This window comes from Sminthopsis crassicaudata, chromosome 1 (assembly GCF_048593235.1).
Source record: "Sminthopsis crassicaudata isolate SCR6 chromosome 1, ASM4859323v1, whole genome shotgun sequence".
NCBI classification, from domain to species: Eukaryota; Metazoa; Chordata; class Mammalia; order Dasyuromorphia; family Dasyuridae; genus Sminthopsis; species Sminthopsis crassicaudata.
In genome coordinates this window covers 277,834,854-277,853,708 of record NC_133617.1, presented here as the reverse complement: position 1 = coordinate 277,853,708, position 18,855 = coordinate 277,834,854, and the positions used below count along the sequence as shown (strand labels likewise).

At 35.7% G+C, this 18,855-nt stretch overlaps 1 protein-coding gene across 1 annotated transcript in view; it reads left to right on the top strand.

Annotated features, from left to right (window-relative positions):
* The window catches only part of SLCO5A1 (solute carrier organic anion transporter family member 5A1), a 164,074-nt gene extending 145,673 nt beyond the window's left edge, over positions 1–18,401 (top strand). Inside the window, 4 exon segments of the mRNA XM_074278853.1 lie at positions 5,163–5,322; positions 8,262–8,503; positions 14,565–14,629; positions 17,870–18,401. Of these exon segments, the coding sequence (XP_074134954.1) occupies positions 5,163–5,322; positions 8,262–8,503; positions 14,565–14,629; positions 17,870–18,327 (925 nt within the window). The 3' untranslated portion in view covers positions 18,328–18,401.
* The last annotated feature ends 454 nt before the right edge of the window (positions 18,402–18,855 follow it).

Sequence of the window (18,855 nt, the reverse complement as noted above, 5' to 3'; positions counted from 1 at the left end):
GAGCTTCTACAACCAGTTTTGCACATGTAAGTCCTGTTTCCTCCTTTATGATTTCTCTGGGATACAGACTCAGTAGTGTACTGCTGGATCAAAGAGTATGCATAGCTTGATAGCCTTTTGGGCATAGTTCCAAATTGCTCTCTTAAATGATTGGATCATTTTACAACTTCACCAACAATGCATTGGAGTCTCAGTTTTCCCACATACCATCCAACATTTATCATTATCTTTTCCTGTCATCTTAGCCAATCTGAGAGGTGTAAGGTGGTATCTCAGAGTTTTTTTTTTTTTAATTTGCATTTTTAATTGATAGATTTAGAGCATTTTTTTTCACATGACTATAGATGGCTTTAATTTCTTCATCTGATAATTGTTCATATCATTTGAGCAGTTGTCAATTGGAAATGACTCATATATGACACAGTTCTTTTATATATTTTAGAAATGAGGCTTTGATCAGAAACATTGATTGGAAATTTCCCCCCTCCTCCCCAGCTTTTAATCTTGTTTGTGCAAAACCTTTTTAATTTAATGTAATCAAAGTTGTCCATTTTGTCTTTCATAATGTTTCCTAGTTCTTCTTTTAGATATCCTCCAAAGATCTGATAGGTAAAATATTCTTTGCTCTATTAATTTGCTTATAGTATCACCCTTTACATCTAAATCATGTACTATTTTGACCTTCTTTTGGTATGGGGTGTGAGATATAGGTCTATGCATATTACTTTCCAGTTTTCCCAGCAATTTTTTTGTGAAATAGCAAGTACTTATCCCAGAAGCTGGAGTTTGGGGGTTATTTAATACTAGATTACTGTAATCATTGATTATTGTGTCATATGTAGCTAACATATTACACTGATCCACCACTTTATTTCAGACAGCACCATATGTTTTTGATCTGCTGATTTATAATAGAGTTTTAGGTCTGGTATTGTTAGACCATTGTCCTTTGTTTTTTTTTTTAATATTAATTCCCTTCTTGACCTTTTCTTCCAGATGAAATTTTTTTAGCTCTATAGAATAATTTTTTGGCAGTTCAATTGGTATGGCACTGCATAAATAAGCCAATTTAGGTAGGATTGTCATTTTAATTATATTAGCTCGACTTACCCATGAGCAATTGACATTTTTCTAATTATTTAGATTTTTTTGGTGTGTGAAAATTGTTTTGTAATTGTGTTCATGTATTTCCTAGATTTCTCTTGGCAGGTAGATACCGAAATATTTTATTTTGTCTACAGTTATTTTAAATGAATTTCTCTTTCTATTTTTTGTTGCTGTGCTTTGTTAGTAACATGTGGAAATGCTGATGATTGGTATGGGTTTATTTTATATCTGGAACTTTGCTAAAGCTGTTAATTGTTTCAAGAAGGTTTTAAGATGATTTTCTAGGATGCTTTAAGTATACCATCATATTATCTGCAAAAGTGATAATTTTTATCTTCTCATTGCCTATTCTAATTCATTTAATTTCTTTTTCTTATTCTTATAACTGTCTTAATTTCTTCTCTAAGAATTTGGAAATTATACCATTTAGTGTGTATTCTATGGTACCCTTTAACAAGATTTTCCCCTTATTTGTTTTAAATAGTGTTAATGTTCACTTTTGCTTTATCTGAGATCAGAATTGTTACCCCTGCTTTTTTTTTTTTTTGCTTCAGCTGAAGCATAATAAATTCTGCTGTAGCCATTTTACTTTTAGTATATATGTATCTCTCTGTTTCAGGTGTGTTTCTTGAAAACAACATATTATAGGATTCTGGTTTTTAATCCACTCTGCTATTCACTTCTGTTTTATGGGAGAATTCAATCCATTCCCATTTACAGTTATGGTTACCAGCTCTATATTTCCCTCCATTCTATTTTCTCCCCTCTATAGATTTTTGTTCTCTCTATCCATCCTATCCCTCCTTAGTAGTGTTTGGTTTCCAACCCACCTTGCCCTCAACTTGCTCTTCCTTCTATCACCCCTCTTCCCTTCTTATGCTTTTCTCCTAGTGTTTCTGCTTTTCCTTCTATTCAACCCTTCCTTTTTCTTTCCTCTTTCTCCTCCTATTTTCTTATAGGGCAAGATAAATTTCTATAACCAACTGAGTGAATGTTATTTTCTCTCTAAAGCAAAACTGACGAAATTAAATTTCCTCTCCCTTCTTTCCCTTAATTTTAATAGATCTTTTGTCCCCCTTCCAGTGATCTGATTTATCCCATTTTACCTTTCCTCTTTTCCCAGTACAATCCTTTTCCCATCCCTGAATGTCTTTTCCTTTGATATCATCACATCAGAATCAATTCATACATTCCTGCTTCAGTATGTCCCCTCTAACTGCCTCTATAAAAGGTACAGTTCTCCAGAGTTACAAGTATCATTTTCCCATCTAGGAATATAAACAGTTTAATCTTTAAATAACCTGTATTTTTTTTCCTATTTGCTTTTTTATGCTTCTCTTGATCCTGTGTTTGAAGATCAAATTTTCTGTTTAGTTCTGGCTTTTTCGATAGAAATGGTTGAAAGTTTCTTACTTCATTGAAGATCTATCTCCTCTGAAAGATGATGCTTGATCTTACTGGATAGTTGATTTTTGGTTGTAAGACCATGTCCTTTGCCTTCTGGGATATGGTATTTTAGGCCCTCTGATCCTTTATTGTAAAAGCTGCCAGATGCTGAATAATCCTGTCTGTTATTTCATAATACTGGAATTGTTTTTTTCCCTAGAAGCCTGAAATATTTTTTCCTTGAGATTAAAGCCCTGAGTTTCTTGGAGTTTTTCTCGTGGAATCTCAATGTATTGTTTCAATGAGTATTTTGCCCTCTGGTTCTAGCATATCAGGGGAAATTTTCCTTGATGATGTCTTAAAAAATGCTCTGCAGGGTCTTTTTTTTTTTTTTTTTTTTTTGGTTATGGCTTTCAGGTAGACCAATACTTTTTAAATTGTTTCTTCTGGATTCCAGGTTGGTTGTTTTTCCAATGAGATATAGTTTATATTTTCTTCCATTTTTTTCATTCTTTTTAGTTTGTTTGACTCATTCTTGATATCTCAGAGAACCATTGGCTTCCATTTGCCTGGTTCTAATTTTTAATGTGTCATTTTCTTCTGTTATTTTATTAATTCTACTTTTCTTCAGTTTTCTTCGGTGGATTTTTTGGTGTATTTTTTAAGGACTTGTTTTCTTTTTTCCAAGCTGTTGACTCTTTCTTGCATACCTCTTATTTATTTTCCCAATTTTTCTTCTACCTCTCTTATATGCCTTTTAAAATCTTTTATGAGCCCTTCTAAGAAGCCTCACTGGGCTTGAGAACAATTCTTATCAGTCTCTGAGATTTTCCATATGAACATTTGTCCTTGTCTGAGTTAGTGTTTTGGTCTTTGTCATCAGAGTAGCTTTCTGTAGTTAAGGTTCTTTTCTGTTTCTTGCTCATTTTCTTCCATCCTTCCTTCCTTCCTTCCTTCCTTCCTTCCTTCCTTCCTTCCTTCCTTCCTTCCTTCCTTCCTTCCTTCCTTCCTTCCTTCCTTCCTTCCTTCCTTCCTTCCTTCCTTCCTTCCTTCCTTCCTCCTTTCCTTTCCTTTCCTTTCCTTTCCTTTCCTTTCCTTTCCTTTCCTTCCCTTTCCCTTTCCCTTTCCCTTTCCCTTTCCCTTTCCCTTTCCCTTTCCCTTTCCCTTTCCCCTTCCCCTTCCCCTTCCCCTTCCCCTTCCCTTTCCCTTTCCCTTTCCCTTTCCCTTTCCCTTTCCCTTTCCCCTTCCCCTTCCCCTTCCCTTTCCCTTTCCCTTTCCTTTCCCTTTCCCTTTCCCTTTCCCCTTCCCCTTCCCCTTCCCCTTCCCTTTCCCTTTCCCTTTCCCTTTCCTTTCCCTTTCCCTTTCCCCTTCCCCTTCCCCTTCCCCTTCCCCTTCCCTTTCCCTTTCCCTTTCTCTTTCCCTTTCCCTTTCCCCTTCCCCTTCCCTTTCCCTTTCCCTTTCCCTTTCCCTTTCCCTTTCCCTTTCCCTTTCCCTTTCCCTTTCCCTTTCCCCTTCCCTTTCCCTTTCCCTTTCCCTTTCCCTTTCCCTTTCCCTTTCCCCTTCCCTTTCCCTTTCCCTTTCCCTTTCCCCTTCCCCTTCCCTTTCCCTTTCCTTTTGTGACTTTTATGGTTGAGCTTTGCTTCTGGGGTGCAGGGATCACTGTCCCAAGCTTCTTGTGTAGTTCTGAATCTTGACTATGAGCATAGAGGCCTTTGTGTTTGGTGCCTTGCTAAAGCAGGAGGTATCCTTACCTGCTATCTTAGGGCAACATACTAGTTTTCTGGGCTGATAATTTGACTGGAGGCTGCTTCACTGCTGTGCTCTGCTTCTGATCCAGGACAGAGGGTTTCAGTTGCTGATATGCTGTGATTAAGATGCTCTCACTGGCTTTTCTGGACACTATCTGAGCTGAGTGGAACAACTTTTCACCCCAGTGAGACTGACCTTTCTTGAAGTCCTGGAGAGTGGTTTCATTTCATCAAACTCTTTTCAGAAGCTTAATTTCATTCAGTTTTCAAGGGAAAAAGGGAAAACTCAAGCAGTTTCCTGACTTCACTCCTCTAACTTGGCTCTGCCTCAGGAACTCTCAATAAACATTAAGTAATTTTATAAACATAACATATAGCAACTAGTTTGAGGAAGGCATTGCACTAAGTATGCAAATGCAAAAGAGAAAAACAGTTCCTGTTCTCAGGATGCTTATATTCTACTTTGGGATACAACAGAAACTACAAGATCATTTTGGAAAAAAAGGAAAAAACCCACAACATTTGGGGAATCAAGAAAGGCTTAAAATAGGAGGTGGCACTTGAGTTCTTAGCCTTCCTAAAGAGCTATAGATTCTAAGATGGCAGTGAGGAGGTATCCCTGGCAGTTTAGACATGGGAAAGAGCCTATACAAAATCATGGGTGCAGGAAATGGAATGCTGAATTTAGGAAATTGCCTATAGTTCAGTGTGATTGAAATGTAGAGTGAAAGGGAATAATGCAAAAAGATAAAGTCTGACAAGGAAGGTGTCACATATCTCACTATTAATAAAGGCTCCAGAAAAGCATCTCTTTTTAAAAATCTATAATTAAAAAAATCTATAATTATAATGATCAAGTATTTCAAAATTAAATTTTATTTACATTTTGTTTCTAACCTTCCTACTTCTTTTTACTTTTAGACCTTCCCTCACCATGGCCCACAGAAATCTGACAGGAAGCTGCAATGTTAATTGTGGTTGTAAAATCCACGAGTATGAACCAGTCTGTGGATCAGATGGAATTACATACTTTAACCCTTGTCTGGCTGGCTGTGCCAATAGTGGTAATCATAGTATGGGGGTAAGTGTTCACAGCAAATTCATATGCCATTATTAATTCACCTTTCCATGACAGAAAACATGTAGGTATTCATTTGCTATTGTGAAACTATTACTTTCATTCATTAGAGGCTTACTCTAATCATCAAAATGCCTACTGTCCTAACCTAGAGGAAAGATAATGAAGCAATATTACCTTTCTCCAGAGATGAGATCAGCTTCGAGGAGACAACTGACTTCCACACGAGCACTTTGGCTATTTCCAATGCTGGCTCATTGCAACATGATAGTGTGGATCTCTCGGTTAGCCCCTCTCCCTTACCCCCTTCTTTTCTTTCTTTTGACATCTCTTGTGTGCAAATGTGAAGGTCAAAATGGCCACTGCATTTGATGCAGTGTTGGATAAACTTATTTCAAATTTCACATAGCACTTAAAATTGACTCAGCATTTTCCTCATAGCAGTTGTTTGGGACAGGTAGTGCAAATGCTGTTATTCCTGTTTAGTAGATGAAGAAATTGAATTCCAGAAAAATGTAACATATTTCTTTAAAAATTTTTTTTTATTATACCTTTTTATTTACAAGATGTATGCATGGGTAATTTTTCAGCATTGACCCTTGCAAAAGCTTCCTGTTCTAATTTTTCCCCTCCTTCCCCACACTCCCTCCTCTAGATGGCAGGTAGTCCCATACATGTTAAATATGGTTTAACATATTTCTTAGGAAACTTGGACATATGCCTCCTATACACAACTATTTAATGTGGGTTAGGCAGAGCAGCAGAATCACTAAATTTGAGTTTTAGAGTCTGGAAGTTATTTGCTTATTTGCAATTGTGCCTGACTCTTTATGATCCCATCTGGAGTTTTATTGACAAAGATGCAGAGTGATTTACCATTTTGTTCTTAACTGAGATAAACAAGGTTAAATACCTTGCCCAGGGTCACACAGCTAGTAAGTATCTGAGGGCAGATTTGAACTCTGGAAGTTAAGTCTTCCTGACTCCAGGCCTAATGTTCTATCCAATGGGCCATCTAGCTGACTAGAGCATGGAGAACTTAGTTCAGTTCTTGTTTTAACAAAACCTAGCTTGTAATCATGAGCAAGATACTTAATTTCTTTATGCTCCAGGATTTCTCCTAGTGAGCGTTGTCCAACTTCTTCATTTTTAAAAAATGGGTTTTCAGAAAGCCTTTATTTCAAACCACAGAAAATATATAAGATAAAGACTTAAAGATATACATAAACAAACATAAGAAACATAAAACAATCATCAAATAGCTTATTATGCTCATTATACTTTTGCCAACTCTTAAAGTAAGGACAACTTTGTTGTACTACTGAACATATGTTTCTCCTATATACTATCAAAAACATTTATAGATCTAGATTCCATGGTCCACCAGGAGATAGCTTTCTCTAACTCATTAGGTGCTAGCTGGCCATCCTACTTTTCCTCTGAAAAGTGTTATGAAAGAAACTCTTTCTCTCTGGTCAAATGATACCCAACTTCTAGTTTCAAGAATTCACAAATTGTAAGTTAGAAATAGATTTCTGACTTCCATATGGGTTTCTTACAAACAAATAAATCAGATAAATAATAAAACAAACACAAAACAATGTGTTGCTTCTTTGTATAATTACACAGTACCAGATTAAAAAGAACCTATTTTGCGACAAGATTAAACTACTTTTGATATTCTTGGATAGGTCATGTGAAGCTACCATATTAAACAAAAAAATCAAATCTTTCTATTTTAAAATATAAAAACACAGTGACAAATTGTAAAATATATTATAAATGATTTATTTTCTTTACTTAAGGGAACCAAATTCAGTGTATGAATCACCATAGACACCATAGTTCAATAGTCAAATTTTTTTTTGGTATTAAGTTAGTTCTTTATTGGAAATATATTAACTCTTTCAGGGCATATGTTTAATGAATAACAAGCAGATGGCCAAACAGCTTTTTTTAGTTACACTTCTTATGACTCTATTTGATTATGAAAATGTTAAAATCACTTTCTAATTCATTGAATTCAACAGATATATTTTCTTCTGAAAGAGAAAAAAAAATCAGCTAAATGACAGTATTTGGTTAATACATATATAATTTTAATAGGTTATTAATGCAAAAATTATAGTTGACTGATTTTTTTACTTGTATTTAGCTTGTGTTCAAAGTACCATTAAGAATAGTTTTTTTTTGGATGATCAGTGTTTTGAGAAAACTCTTCTCTTGCTCAGTTTATTGTGCTAATATATAACTATTATTATATATTGCCTTTTAAGAGCTACCCATTTACCACATTACCTAATCTAGTCTATGAACTAAGATTTTTTTTTTTTTACTCACAGCATCTGACTTGCTATGACTTAAAAGGAGAAAATTCTGTGATGGTGATGATAATGACTAACATTAACAATATGTTAGCAAAATGACAAAGTGGATAGAGAACTGGCCTTAGTGTCTTTTAGACACTAAGATTCAAGGGCCACCTCTGATATTCATTGACTATGAGACTCAGTACAAGTCATTTCATTTTGCAGTGGTACAAGCAACTATTTTAAGACTTTTAACTTACAGAAAAGGGACTGATGTGCATTGGCAGAGGGAATTTCTTTATTAGTAAGTTAGGGATTAAAGCAGATCTCATGCCTCCAAGTTTCAGTGCTTTGGCTTCTGAATAGGTTTATCCATACCTATGTAATTTTCTACTTAGATTCATTCTAGCCTGTTGAGATTTTTTTTTTTTTGGAGGCTGATTGTCATTGTTGATAAGCACACCATATCACTTTGTGAATATATTGCATGTAGTTTTTTATTAGGATTCATCCCAAAGCCATTCATTCTGAAATTTTTTTCACACTCTTATTATTTCCTTGCTATGTATTTTGTTGTTGTTGCTGATTACAGCATTTAACTTGAATGCTACTTTATCTATTTTCTTTCCTCAGGTACGTAATTACACAGAGTGTGCCTGTGTTCAGAGCCGCCAAGTCATCACTGCACCAACGGTGGGGCAGCGCAGTCAGCTCCGGATGGTTATTGTCAAAACCTATCTCAATGAGAATGGCTATGCCGTGTCTGGAAAGTGCAATCGGACCTGTAATACCCTTATTCCATTCCTTGTTTTTCTTTTCATTGTTACCCTCATAACAGCATGCGCCCAGCCATCAGCCATCATAGTCACACTCAGGTGAGCCCTGGATTATATTTACAGGGAGGCCTTCAATGTCCTTACAGGAGCTAAAGTAAAGTATCAGAGTTTGATTATTATTTATGACCTGAAAGAAGTATTAAAAGTCACCTTGGTTATGCAAGCTTAGCCCTGTATTGGGAAGTGAATGGGATAAGGGAGAGAAGTAAAGAGTTTGGATGAGGTGAGATATAGGTGGAGAGGGCTGCAGATAGTGGGGGAACTCTGGGTAAGGTATAAGACCCTTCAGCCCAGAGGGAACCTGCTGACAATGTCTGGTTTGGCTCCCTATCTCCCTATGGGTTCTCACTGTTCCTGAGAAGTCAAGGAAAGTGTGATCAAACTGTGTTCTACTTGAAGCAAGGGATATTTACAGTAAAGAGAGGAATTTACAGCAGGGTGCTTATAGTTAGCACATGCTCAGTGTGATATGGTGATATAATTGTTCTCTAGTTGGCACATGCTCAGTGTGCTATAGTGATGTAATCATACTAAGGTATTTAGGACTGAGAGGTCTTGAAATAAAGGGACTCCATCATTGACCATCCTCATGGGTCTTCTGTCTTCTTTACTCCTTCACTAAGACCAAGGGCTTGGGCTGGTCCTGAGATCTTCCAGAGAGCTAGTCCGGATGGTGTATTTTGGCACCCCAGCATGGGGACTCTAGAAAGCACACTACTTAGGGAGTTTAGAGACTTGCCTAGCATTTATGTTTTTTTTTTTTCAGTTGTGAAAGGATTGGTGTGTGATAGGCTAGAAGGAAGAACCACAGCAGAGTGCTAATCACTGGTCTTACTCCTGAGACAGATTCCTTAGGATGTCTCCACTTCCTCAAAATGCCAACCCTAAAAAGTTGTACTTTGTTACCCAACTATGAGAATATGTATAAACTGTGAAAAACAAATCTGAAAGTATAGGGGAACAAAAAAAGCCTATTGAACTTGGAAAATTATGTATATTAAAGATACAAGGTTGCCCTAGATTTTAAGCAGATTGTGGAGGAACACACACTGGATGTCCTTGAATGGATTCCTGTTTGAGTCAATTTCCAAGCCTTTCCAATTCTTCTTCCCAAATTTCTCATAAATAAATAACATAACCTCTCCACTCACATAGTCATTGTGCTGGTTCAGACCCTCTTAACATCTCATCTGAACTATTTACCATTGTCTTCGAATGAATCTCCCTGCTTCAAAGTTCTTTTCCTCAGCAATCCATTTCTCCTCATGGCAAACTAAGTTCATACTTAATTAAGTCTTGCAGATACTTAGTAAGCTTTCAAGATATAAAATGTGTGTCAAAGATGTAAAAGGTGGCAAACTCTGCCAAAGCAGAGATCTACATGTTGTTTCCCTGCTTAAAAGTTCTATTGGCTCTTTATAACTTCTAGGTTAAAATAAAAATTCTTCAGTTTGGCATTTATAGCCCTGAATAGTCATATTACTCTTCCCCCATGCTGTGGTCAATCCAGACCATCCCATTTGCTGTTCCTCATACATTATATTACCTATCTCTTGTCTCTTTGCCTTTGCATATTCCTCTTGTCTGGAATGTCCTCACTCCTTCATGATACTTCTTAGAATCCCTAAGTTCCTTCCAAGCTCATGCCAAATGCATAATCTCCCCATTTTAATAATATCTTTCCCTCCCTAGTCCTGTAAAACTTAACTTTTATTTATTTTGTATTTACTTATATGTGTATGTTACCCTCTTCTTAAATTCAGGGATTATTTAATTTTTGTCTTTCTATTGCCAAAGCTTTGTGCTGTTCCTGGCAACAGTTGGCATAATAAATGCTGTTGATTGGTTGGTGAAACTTTGGATTGTATTAATAATTAGCTTTTCAAGATTCCAAGATTCTGAGATTCTGTGATTCTTTGTTAGATGGCAAGTGTAGTTTATTCTAGACAAGCAATTATTAATATTGAGATGATTATCTTTGTACTTCCTTATCTGGAATCAATATATTGACAAAGAGGCAGATTTTGTTTTTTCACTTGGCCATGCATGCATGCTGTGTGCTCTGCCTTGTCTCTGTCGTATCCCTGCTTGGTTTATTTCAGGAATAGCAACTAGACTCATGATTTCATTAGCATAGAAAGTTCCCAGGTGAAACACAGCAAGTATATTTCAGAGGCAGGATCTCATCTCAGATCTTCTTGGCTCTGAAATCTGTGCTTTTTACAAAATTGGAAAAGAGACATTTTGTCTTTTTCCTATTTTAACACAAACATGTCCAGAATCCAGGTTGTAATTTTCTTCAGTAATTAGGTGTAATAGAAAGGACAATTTGGGTTTACTCAGGAACTTATGACTACATTGCTGACTAGTGTACTTAAGGAATAATAGAATTATTTTTGAAGACTATATAGAGATTAGAAAAGTGCTGAAAGTAGTTGTAAAGGACAAAGGATCAGCATTGTGTATGCTCTCTGCATCTAGTAGCCAGTTGATCAGAGAGGCTAAAAGTGAGATATAATTGTTTAGTTTGAATATCAGGGAAGGATTGTCACCCTGCTTGCTACATTTAGAGTCTCTAATTCTGGCTCCATTACCATACCCATCCCATCGCTATTATCCTGGACAGTACAGTAATATATGCTAATCTACTATTGATCAATCAATTAACAAGTATTTATTAAAAGTGCCTACTGTGGACCAGATGCCGAACTAAACAGCTGGGGATACAAAAAAAGACAAAAGACAGTTTCTGCCTTTAGGGATTTTATACTGTATTGGGAAAGACAATAAGCAAACAAATATTTATTGACACAGGAAAAATGGGAAATAAGTGACATAGGGAAAACACTGGAATTAGAAAGGTCGGGGAAAGCTTCTTATAGAAAGTTGGGTTTTAGTTGGGCTTTAAAAGAAATCAGGGAAGTTAGTAGTTGGAGTGGAGGAAGGAGAACATTCCAGGCTGGGAGGATAGAGAAAATGCCCAAAGTCAAGAGATGGAACATCATATTTATGGAACACCCAGAAGGTCAGTATTAATGGATCAAAAAGTATGTTTTGAGGAGTTAAGGTATAAGAAGACTGGAAATATAGGAAGGAGTAGATTATGAAGGGCTTTGAATGCCAAACTGAGAATTTTGTATTTGCTTCTGGAAGCAACAGGAAGCCATTGAAGTTTATTGAATAGAGGAGGAATGTGTGATATGATCAGACCTATATTTTAGGAAAATTAATTTAGGGACTGAATGTAGGAAAGATTGGAGTGAGGAGAGACTTGAGGCAGGCAGACCCACCAGCAATCTATTTCAGTAATCTTGGTGTAAAGTGATAAAGGCTTGTTCTTTAGTGGCAGCAGTGTTGGAGGAGAGAAAGAGGAATGCTAGAGATATTGTGAAGTTGAAACTTTGGAAACAGCTTCGATATGTGATGGAATGAGAGATAATGAGGAATTCAGAATGATTCCTAGGTTGTGAATATGAGAGACTAGGAGGATGTTGTTCTTTCTTTAGTAATAATGGAGCTAGGAAGGGGAAATTTTTAGGGGGAAAATAATGGGTTCTGCTCTGGACATATAGAATTTAAAATGACTACTGGACATACAATCTGAGATGTCTGGAAGGCAGTTGGAGGTTTGAGATTGGAGGTTAGCAGAAAAATTGGGGCAGGGATGATAGATTTCAGTATCATTATGACAGAGATGCTAATTAAATCCTTGGAAGCTGATGAGATCATCAAGTGAAATAATATAGGAGGAGAAAAGAAGAAGGCCCATATCTATCATTAGAGGGTAATGATCCCTCTGGATCTGGTGGAAGATCCAGCAAAGGACACTGAAAAGGAGTGGCCAAATAGAGAGGAGGAAAACCAGGAGAGAGTAGTAGAGAGAAGAGAATATCACAGAAGACAGATCCATTAACAGTGTTAAAAGGCTTCAGAGAGGTCAAGGAGAATGAAGAAAGGGGGGAAAATGGAGTTTTGGTGTCTGATAGATCATTAGTAGTTTCTGAGAGAGTAGTTTTAGTGGAATTAGGTTAGAAGTCACATTAATAAGAGAGTGAAAGGAGAGAAAGTGGAACTATCTGTTAAAGATGACTTTTTGCATTTAGCTATAAAGAACAGAAGAGATATAGGATGATAGTGGAGATAGGAAAAACAAATGTGAGTTTTTTGAGACTAGGGGAAACATGGATATGTATGTAGATCCTAGAAAATTAGCCTATAGAAACTGAAAATAATTGAAAGAATGGGGATGGCAGAGGAGACATTCTCTTGCTAGAGATAGGATAAAATGGGATCATTTTAACATGTAGAGAGGGTAGTCTTGGCAAGGAATAAGGCTACTTTATCATGGGAATTAGGGAGTGAAGGAAGAGTGAAAGAAGACATCTGAGTGATAGGAGATAAAGAAGAAAGGAAAAGAGAGGGAGTTCATCACAAATTACTTCAATTTTTCCAATATTTGCTCAAAAACTGCCATGATCCAGAGTTTTCTTTTTTTTTTTTTTTTTTTTGGTCTTTGTATCTCCAGCATTCACTTAATATCTTGTACATAGTAGTTGCTTAATTATTGTTGAATGAATGAGTATATGATTTTCGGCAAAATTCTAAAATTCATTATTAAAGGGATAAATATTGAACAGATAGAAAAAGAAGTGATGATTACCAAGGACTGGCATGGTTTCATCAAGAAAAGATCATGATAAATTAATCTTATTCTCTCTTTTGACACATGTATCAAACCTGGCAGATCAGGAGAATTATGTAGATATAGTTTACATAGATTTCAATAAAGCAATTGATAATCTTTTCCTATTCTTCTAGAAAAGATAGTGACATCAGTTAGATAATAGTACCATTATTAAACTGATGTGAAATTTGTTGACTGACCCAACCTAAAGAATAGTCACTAGGAGGTGTTTCAGCAAATTAGACTTGGTTTTGTACTGTTTAACATTTTTATTAATGACTTAAAGGCAATAAATAATGTGCAAATTAAATTTGGAAATGATACTATAGAAGTAAAGTAAGTTTACTTCCCTCCTAGCCCCTGTTTCCTCTCTTTGAAATATACACAATACTATAAAGTTGAAAAGAAATAAAAGCTGGGGGGCAGCTAGGTGGCACAGTGGATAGACCATCAGCCCTGAATTCAGGAGAACCCGAGTTCAAATCTGATCTCAGACACTTAACACTTCCTAGCTGTGTGACCGTGGGCAAGTCACTTAACCCCAGCCTCAGAAAAAGAAAAAAAAAGAAATAAAAGCTAACATTATATAGAGTTATATGTATTACCAAGCACTTTACATATATTATATTATTCTCCTAATGATGTGAAATAGATATTGTTATTATCAGCATTTTACAGATAAGGAAACTATGGCTGAGAGAAGCTAAGTCTTTTACTTGGAGTCACGAAGCAGGTGAATGTTTGAGGCAGGATTCCAAATTTAGTACTCTCTCCATTATGTATTATAATTGAAGGATGTATAAAAAAAGCTGGCCCACATACTTAAAGGCCAAGAATTGATGTCAAATAAAGAGTAAGTTTTAAAATGGGGATGTTTAGATTTGAGATAAGAAGATTTAGGGGAATACAAGTGCTATCTAAACAACTTTCATTTAAAAAGGGAGAATGTTTTGATATGCTTTGGCCTAGAGGGTACCATTAGGATCAACATGTAGATTTTTCAAAGAGAAAAATTTAGTTTCCTTCTAAGTATAAATTGCTTGACAGTTAGAGCTATTCAAAGCTACAGTTGGATGCCTGAAGAGGTATCTGGGCTTCCCTCAATAGAAGTCTTCAAGAAAAAGTTCTGCTGAGTATGTTGTGGAGGGATTTTTATACAGATTTAGGGTAAACTACATGCCTTCATTCTATTTGGCATAGAAATATTACATTCTCCCTATATTTAGAAGGAATTTTTATTTCTTATCTTTGTTTAGATCCAGTAATAGCTTTTCTCTCAGTCACTAGACTTTTCAGATTTAAGAAATATATCTAGATAGAGTAGTTCTGTAGGCTTTCATTTAAGTGGAATTAAATTGAAATTGTTATTTCAAAACATTCTCCTTTTTTCTCTTTTCCTTTCCTGTCCTGATTCAGGTCTGTAGAAGAAGGGGAGAGACCTTTTGCACTAGGAATGCAGTTTGTTTTATTACGAACACTTGGTAAGTCTCTGAATTTCCAAGTAAAATTCTTACTTCCACTTTGCAGGTAACACACTCTCTATTGCCTTTGAAAATGAGAAATTGCTTGTTTTCATTAGGGACTGGGATTTTACAGCTTGACATGGAGGATACTACTCGTTCTGATTTGAACAAATAAAAAGTGAATGATTTAAGATCATAGATTTAGAACTGGAAAGGATCTCAATGGGTATCCAGCCCAATTCCCACATTTTACAGATGAGAAAGATAAGACCTAAAGAGGTAAAATTACTTGCCTGATGCCATATAAGTGTCAGAAATGGCATTTGAGACTAAGTCCTCCAACTCCAAATTCATTGCTCTTTTTTTCTTCACTACAATATCTAAAGTATCTAATGGATTTTTCACTTGTCATGAAAGAAAAGCCATAATGAATTTATGTTGTTTAAGTTAGAAATAAAAATTTAGATTTTGCTCCCTAAAAGCTAATAATTTTAAGTATCATAGACCATGTCACTATGTAAGAGACTTATTAATAGGCTTATGTAAAAGTTCGGTTGTGCATTGTTAATAATTAAAATGATGGGATTTATTCTTCTCTCAAAAGTGAATTATTTAGCTCCCTAATTCTTGGGGGATGATCATATTTGTAGCTGAGTCATGTCAGTTTTGTTTGACTCTTCATGACCCCATTTGAGGGTTTTTTTTTTTTGTTTTTTTTTTTTGGCAAAGATGCTGGAGTTGCTTGCCATGTTCTTCTCCGGATCATTTTACAGAGGGGAAGATTGAGGCAAACATGGTTAAGTAACTTGCCTAGGGTCACAAAGCTAAGTAAGTGTCTGAGGCCAGATTTGAATTCATGTTTTTTTGACTTCAGACTCAGGGCTCTATCTACTATGCCACATTATTGCCCCTTGCTGTTGATGGTAGTATAGGACTGCACTATATAGGACATATACTCACAGACTCAATAAGATTTAAAACAATCTTGAAAATCATCTCATTCAACTAACTGAACTTAATCTTATTAATGATGAGGAAACTCAGATGTCCAGACCAAGAAAGTGATTTGCTTAATTTCACATAATAATTTTTTCTTCTATTTGGAGATGAAAGTGAATTAAATGTTCTGGAAAATTAGCCCAAACTTCCAGACTCTTTTTAAAGAGCTAGGATCATTAACATAACTGAAAATAATGTGGTAAACTCTAACAGCAATCTTTATTGGTGGCCTATCACCGTTATTTTGGTTTTATAAATACTCTTGCCATCATTCATTGAGCTGATACTTCAAGGAAATATAAAGAAAAATAAGTTTAGCTAAAGCATTTTTCTAAACTGACAGCTCTGAGCCTGTTTGCTCCACCAATTTCATTTTTAAAAAAGACTTCCTCATTTGATAGATGCTCAGTCTTAAATTGTAGCATCTCATTTCCCTCAGCTGCTGTTATTCTTCCCAGCAATCAGTACTTTTGTCCAAAGGACAAAAAATGTGATTCCATGCCTTGAATTTCCAAGTATTAACCACATTTCTACATTAAAGAAGAAAGAATCTTTTACCAAGATTTTGAAGTATACAGTGTTACTGGAATCCTCCAATGGATGTCAGTCAGGAGCCCAAGATTAACAAATTGGCTTTCTAGAGATAATCAGAAAGTGAAAAATTCCTTTTTCTTGTAAAACCTGTTATCTTTATTCTATCCATAAAAGTTTTTTTTTTCTGAGAATGTACTTTATAAACTTTTATAAACTATGTTATTTGCAAAGTAAATCTGGAATTCTTTGAGAAAATTAAATGTGGTATAGAAGAAAATCACTGTTTTCACAAAAGAAAAAAAAAGTTTCCCCAAAAGATAGTATGATAGGAGGAAAAGGGAAGGGTAGAGAAGGAATCTTTCTTCTTTTTGTGTTTTCTCTCTCTCCTGAGCCTTCCTCTTGTGGAGTTTGTTGTCTTGAATGTGATCATCAATTCTGATTTAATTGTCAGGCATCATTGCTTAGCTAATCACAAAAGTTAAAACCCATTACCAAAAATTTTACAGAAAAAGGAGATTTCTAGGTTTTCTGAGCTATCTCCTGACACAATTTTGAGGGATAGTTTGGAGTAGTGACCAAAGAGTTGGTTTCTCCTTTTGATGCATTCTGTGATCCTGGATAAATCCTTTGACCTTCTTAGAATCCTAAGCCACTTTCTTAGACTATCAATTATAGAACAATTGCAAATCTTCATTGGTGGAGAGCATTTGCTTCTTGGGAATTCCCTACAGGACTAAAATCTCAAGTCAAGACAAAAAATAAATAAAAATGTTATAAAACAAACAAAATCAAACCACCTTCTAACCCTCCAAGGACACAAAGTTTCTCTTTCCTCATTCCATGTCAGGATCTCTCATGTGTATGACAAAGGGGAAGTGATTCCTCATCAGCTTTCTGCCTGAACGTTAAGCAAGTGTTATTCATATAACCACCACAATGCTCTCAACATTTAAGGAACTAAGGATGTTTAGTCTAAAGAAAAGAAGACTTAGGAGTAACATGAAAAGTCTTCAAACATTTGAAGGACTGACATGGATGGGTGGGAATGGATTTGATCTATTTTGACCTAGAGGGTAGGTATTGTATCAGTGGGTGGATATTCCAAAAAGGCAAAAGTCTAATCACAAAATAGTCAGTTAAAAATCAGTAAAAGTACTGTCCCATGAAGCAGTATCTGATACTTCCGAATGAATCAGCAGTATAGACCAGGTGGTCAGAACATGTTATAACAAAGTATTGACACATAGGTTGAGAATTTTTTGACAGTTTTCTTTACAAGTGGGGGATTGGAAGAAGAAAACAAACAAATACATTGAATTGTTAATGTTATTTGTGCTATGAGTTTCTGAGTATATTTTCATTATAGTGAACATTTTATAGCAATGAATTTTTTATAATAAAGTTTGAGATAAAATAGTAGAATAGAGTGCAGACTATAAGTAAAGTGGTTCAAGCCAGATACTAGCTTTACAAGCCTGGGAAAATAATTTAATGTTTCTGGGCCTTGGTATTCTTATATGTGAAATGTGGATCATAAAGGCCCCTTTTCTCTTTAAATCTATGATCCTATTGTCTCTCATGAAAATAAATAAGTAAAACAACCCAAAAGAAAATCACATTAAAAACACAGAGCCTGTATAGTCTATTTTCAAAACTTGTAAGCTGTATTTCTCTTTTTTTGATATATACTAAATATGAACCCTTTCTTTTTCTTTTAACTTCTAGCATACATTCCTACTCCAATTTATTTTGGAGCAGTTATTGATACCACCTGCATGCTTTGGCAACAGGACTGTGGTGTGCAAGGCTCTTGTTGGGAATATGATGTGACATCATTTCGTTTTGTCTATTTCGGTTTGGCGGCTGGTCTCAAATTTGTTGGATTTATTTTTATTTTCCTGGCGTGGTACTCTATAAAACACAAAGAAAAACAGCTGCAGAGACAAAGGTGGAGGACATCTCCTCTTAATACTGTCAGTGAGACAGTTTGCCACACAGATCCCCATGAAAATTATTCGCGCACTATATCATGCCCAGCTTTCAACAACAGAGGGGAGCTCCAGGAAGAAATGGGTCTTGGAAGAGGAATCCATTATTCAGCACAGACATACCCTGGACCCTTTCCAGAAGCAATAACTTCCTTAGTAGACCCTGAGTTGGAAGAAGCCACTGCTGCCATGTAGCCCCCTTTCCTGAAGGTTTATAATGGAAGACTTTGGTTTTGTTGGTTGGATCGAAAATGGCGCCTTGTGAAACACCCGTGCCTTCTTCTTTTCTTTCTTTTTTAAACTCTAAAGACATAATCTATGAACCAACAAAACTCAATGCAAACAGCCATTACTGATTGCGAGTTGGATACCTCAACGTGACTTAAGAGTCTTCTTTATCCCCCTCTCCAGAAAATGGAATTTTAAAGATAGGTTGTAACTTCAGTTATATTAATTTAATGTTAATGCTCCAATCTAGTATAAGTCAAAGGCTGAGATATTCTAAATTGTTAAGCAGAATTATGAGAAGAGTAATAGAGATGCATATCATTAATATAGACTTCAAACAAATAAAGGTGAGATGTATCATCAGGTTTGTATTTACAAATCATAGTTTTTAGATTATAACTACTGTGAGTTCTGCTACAAAGCACAAGTGAATTTGCCTAACTATGCAATTTGATTAGAAATTTGTATGTTCAGCATGTTTTGTTTTGTTTTGTT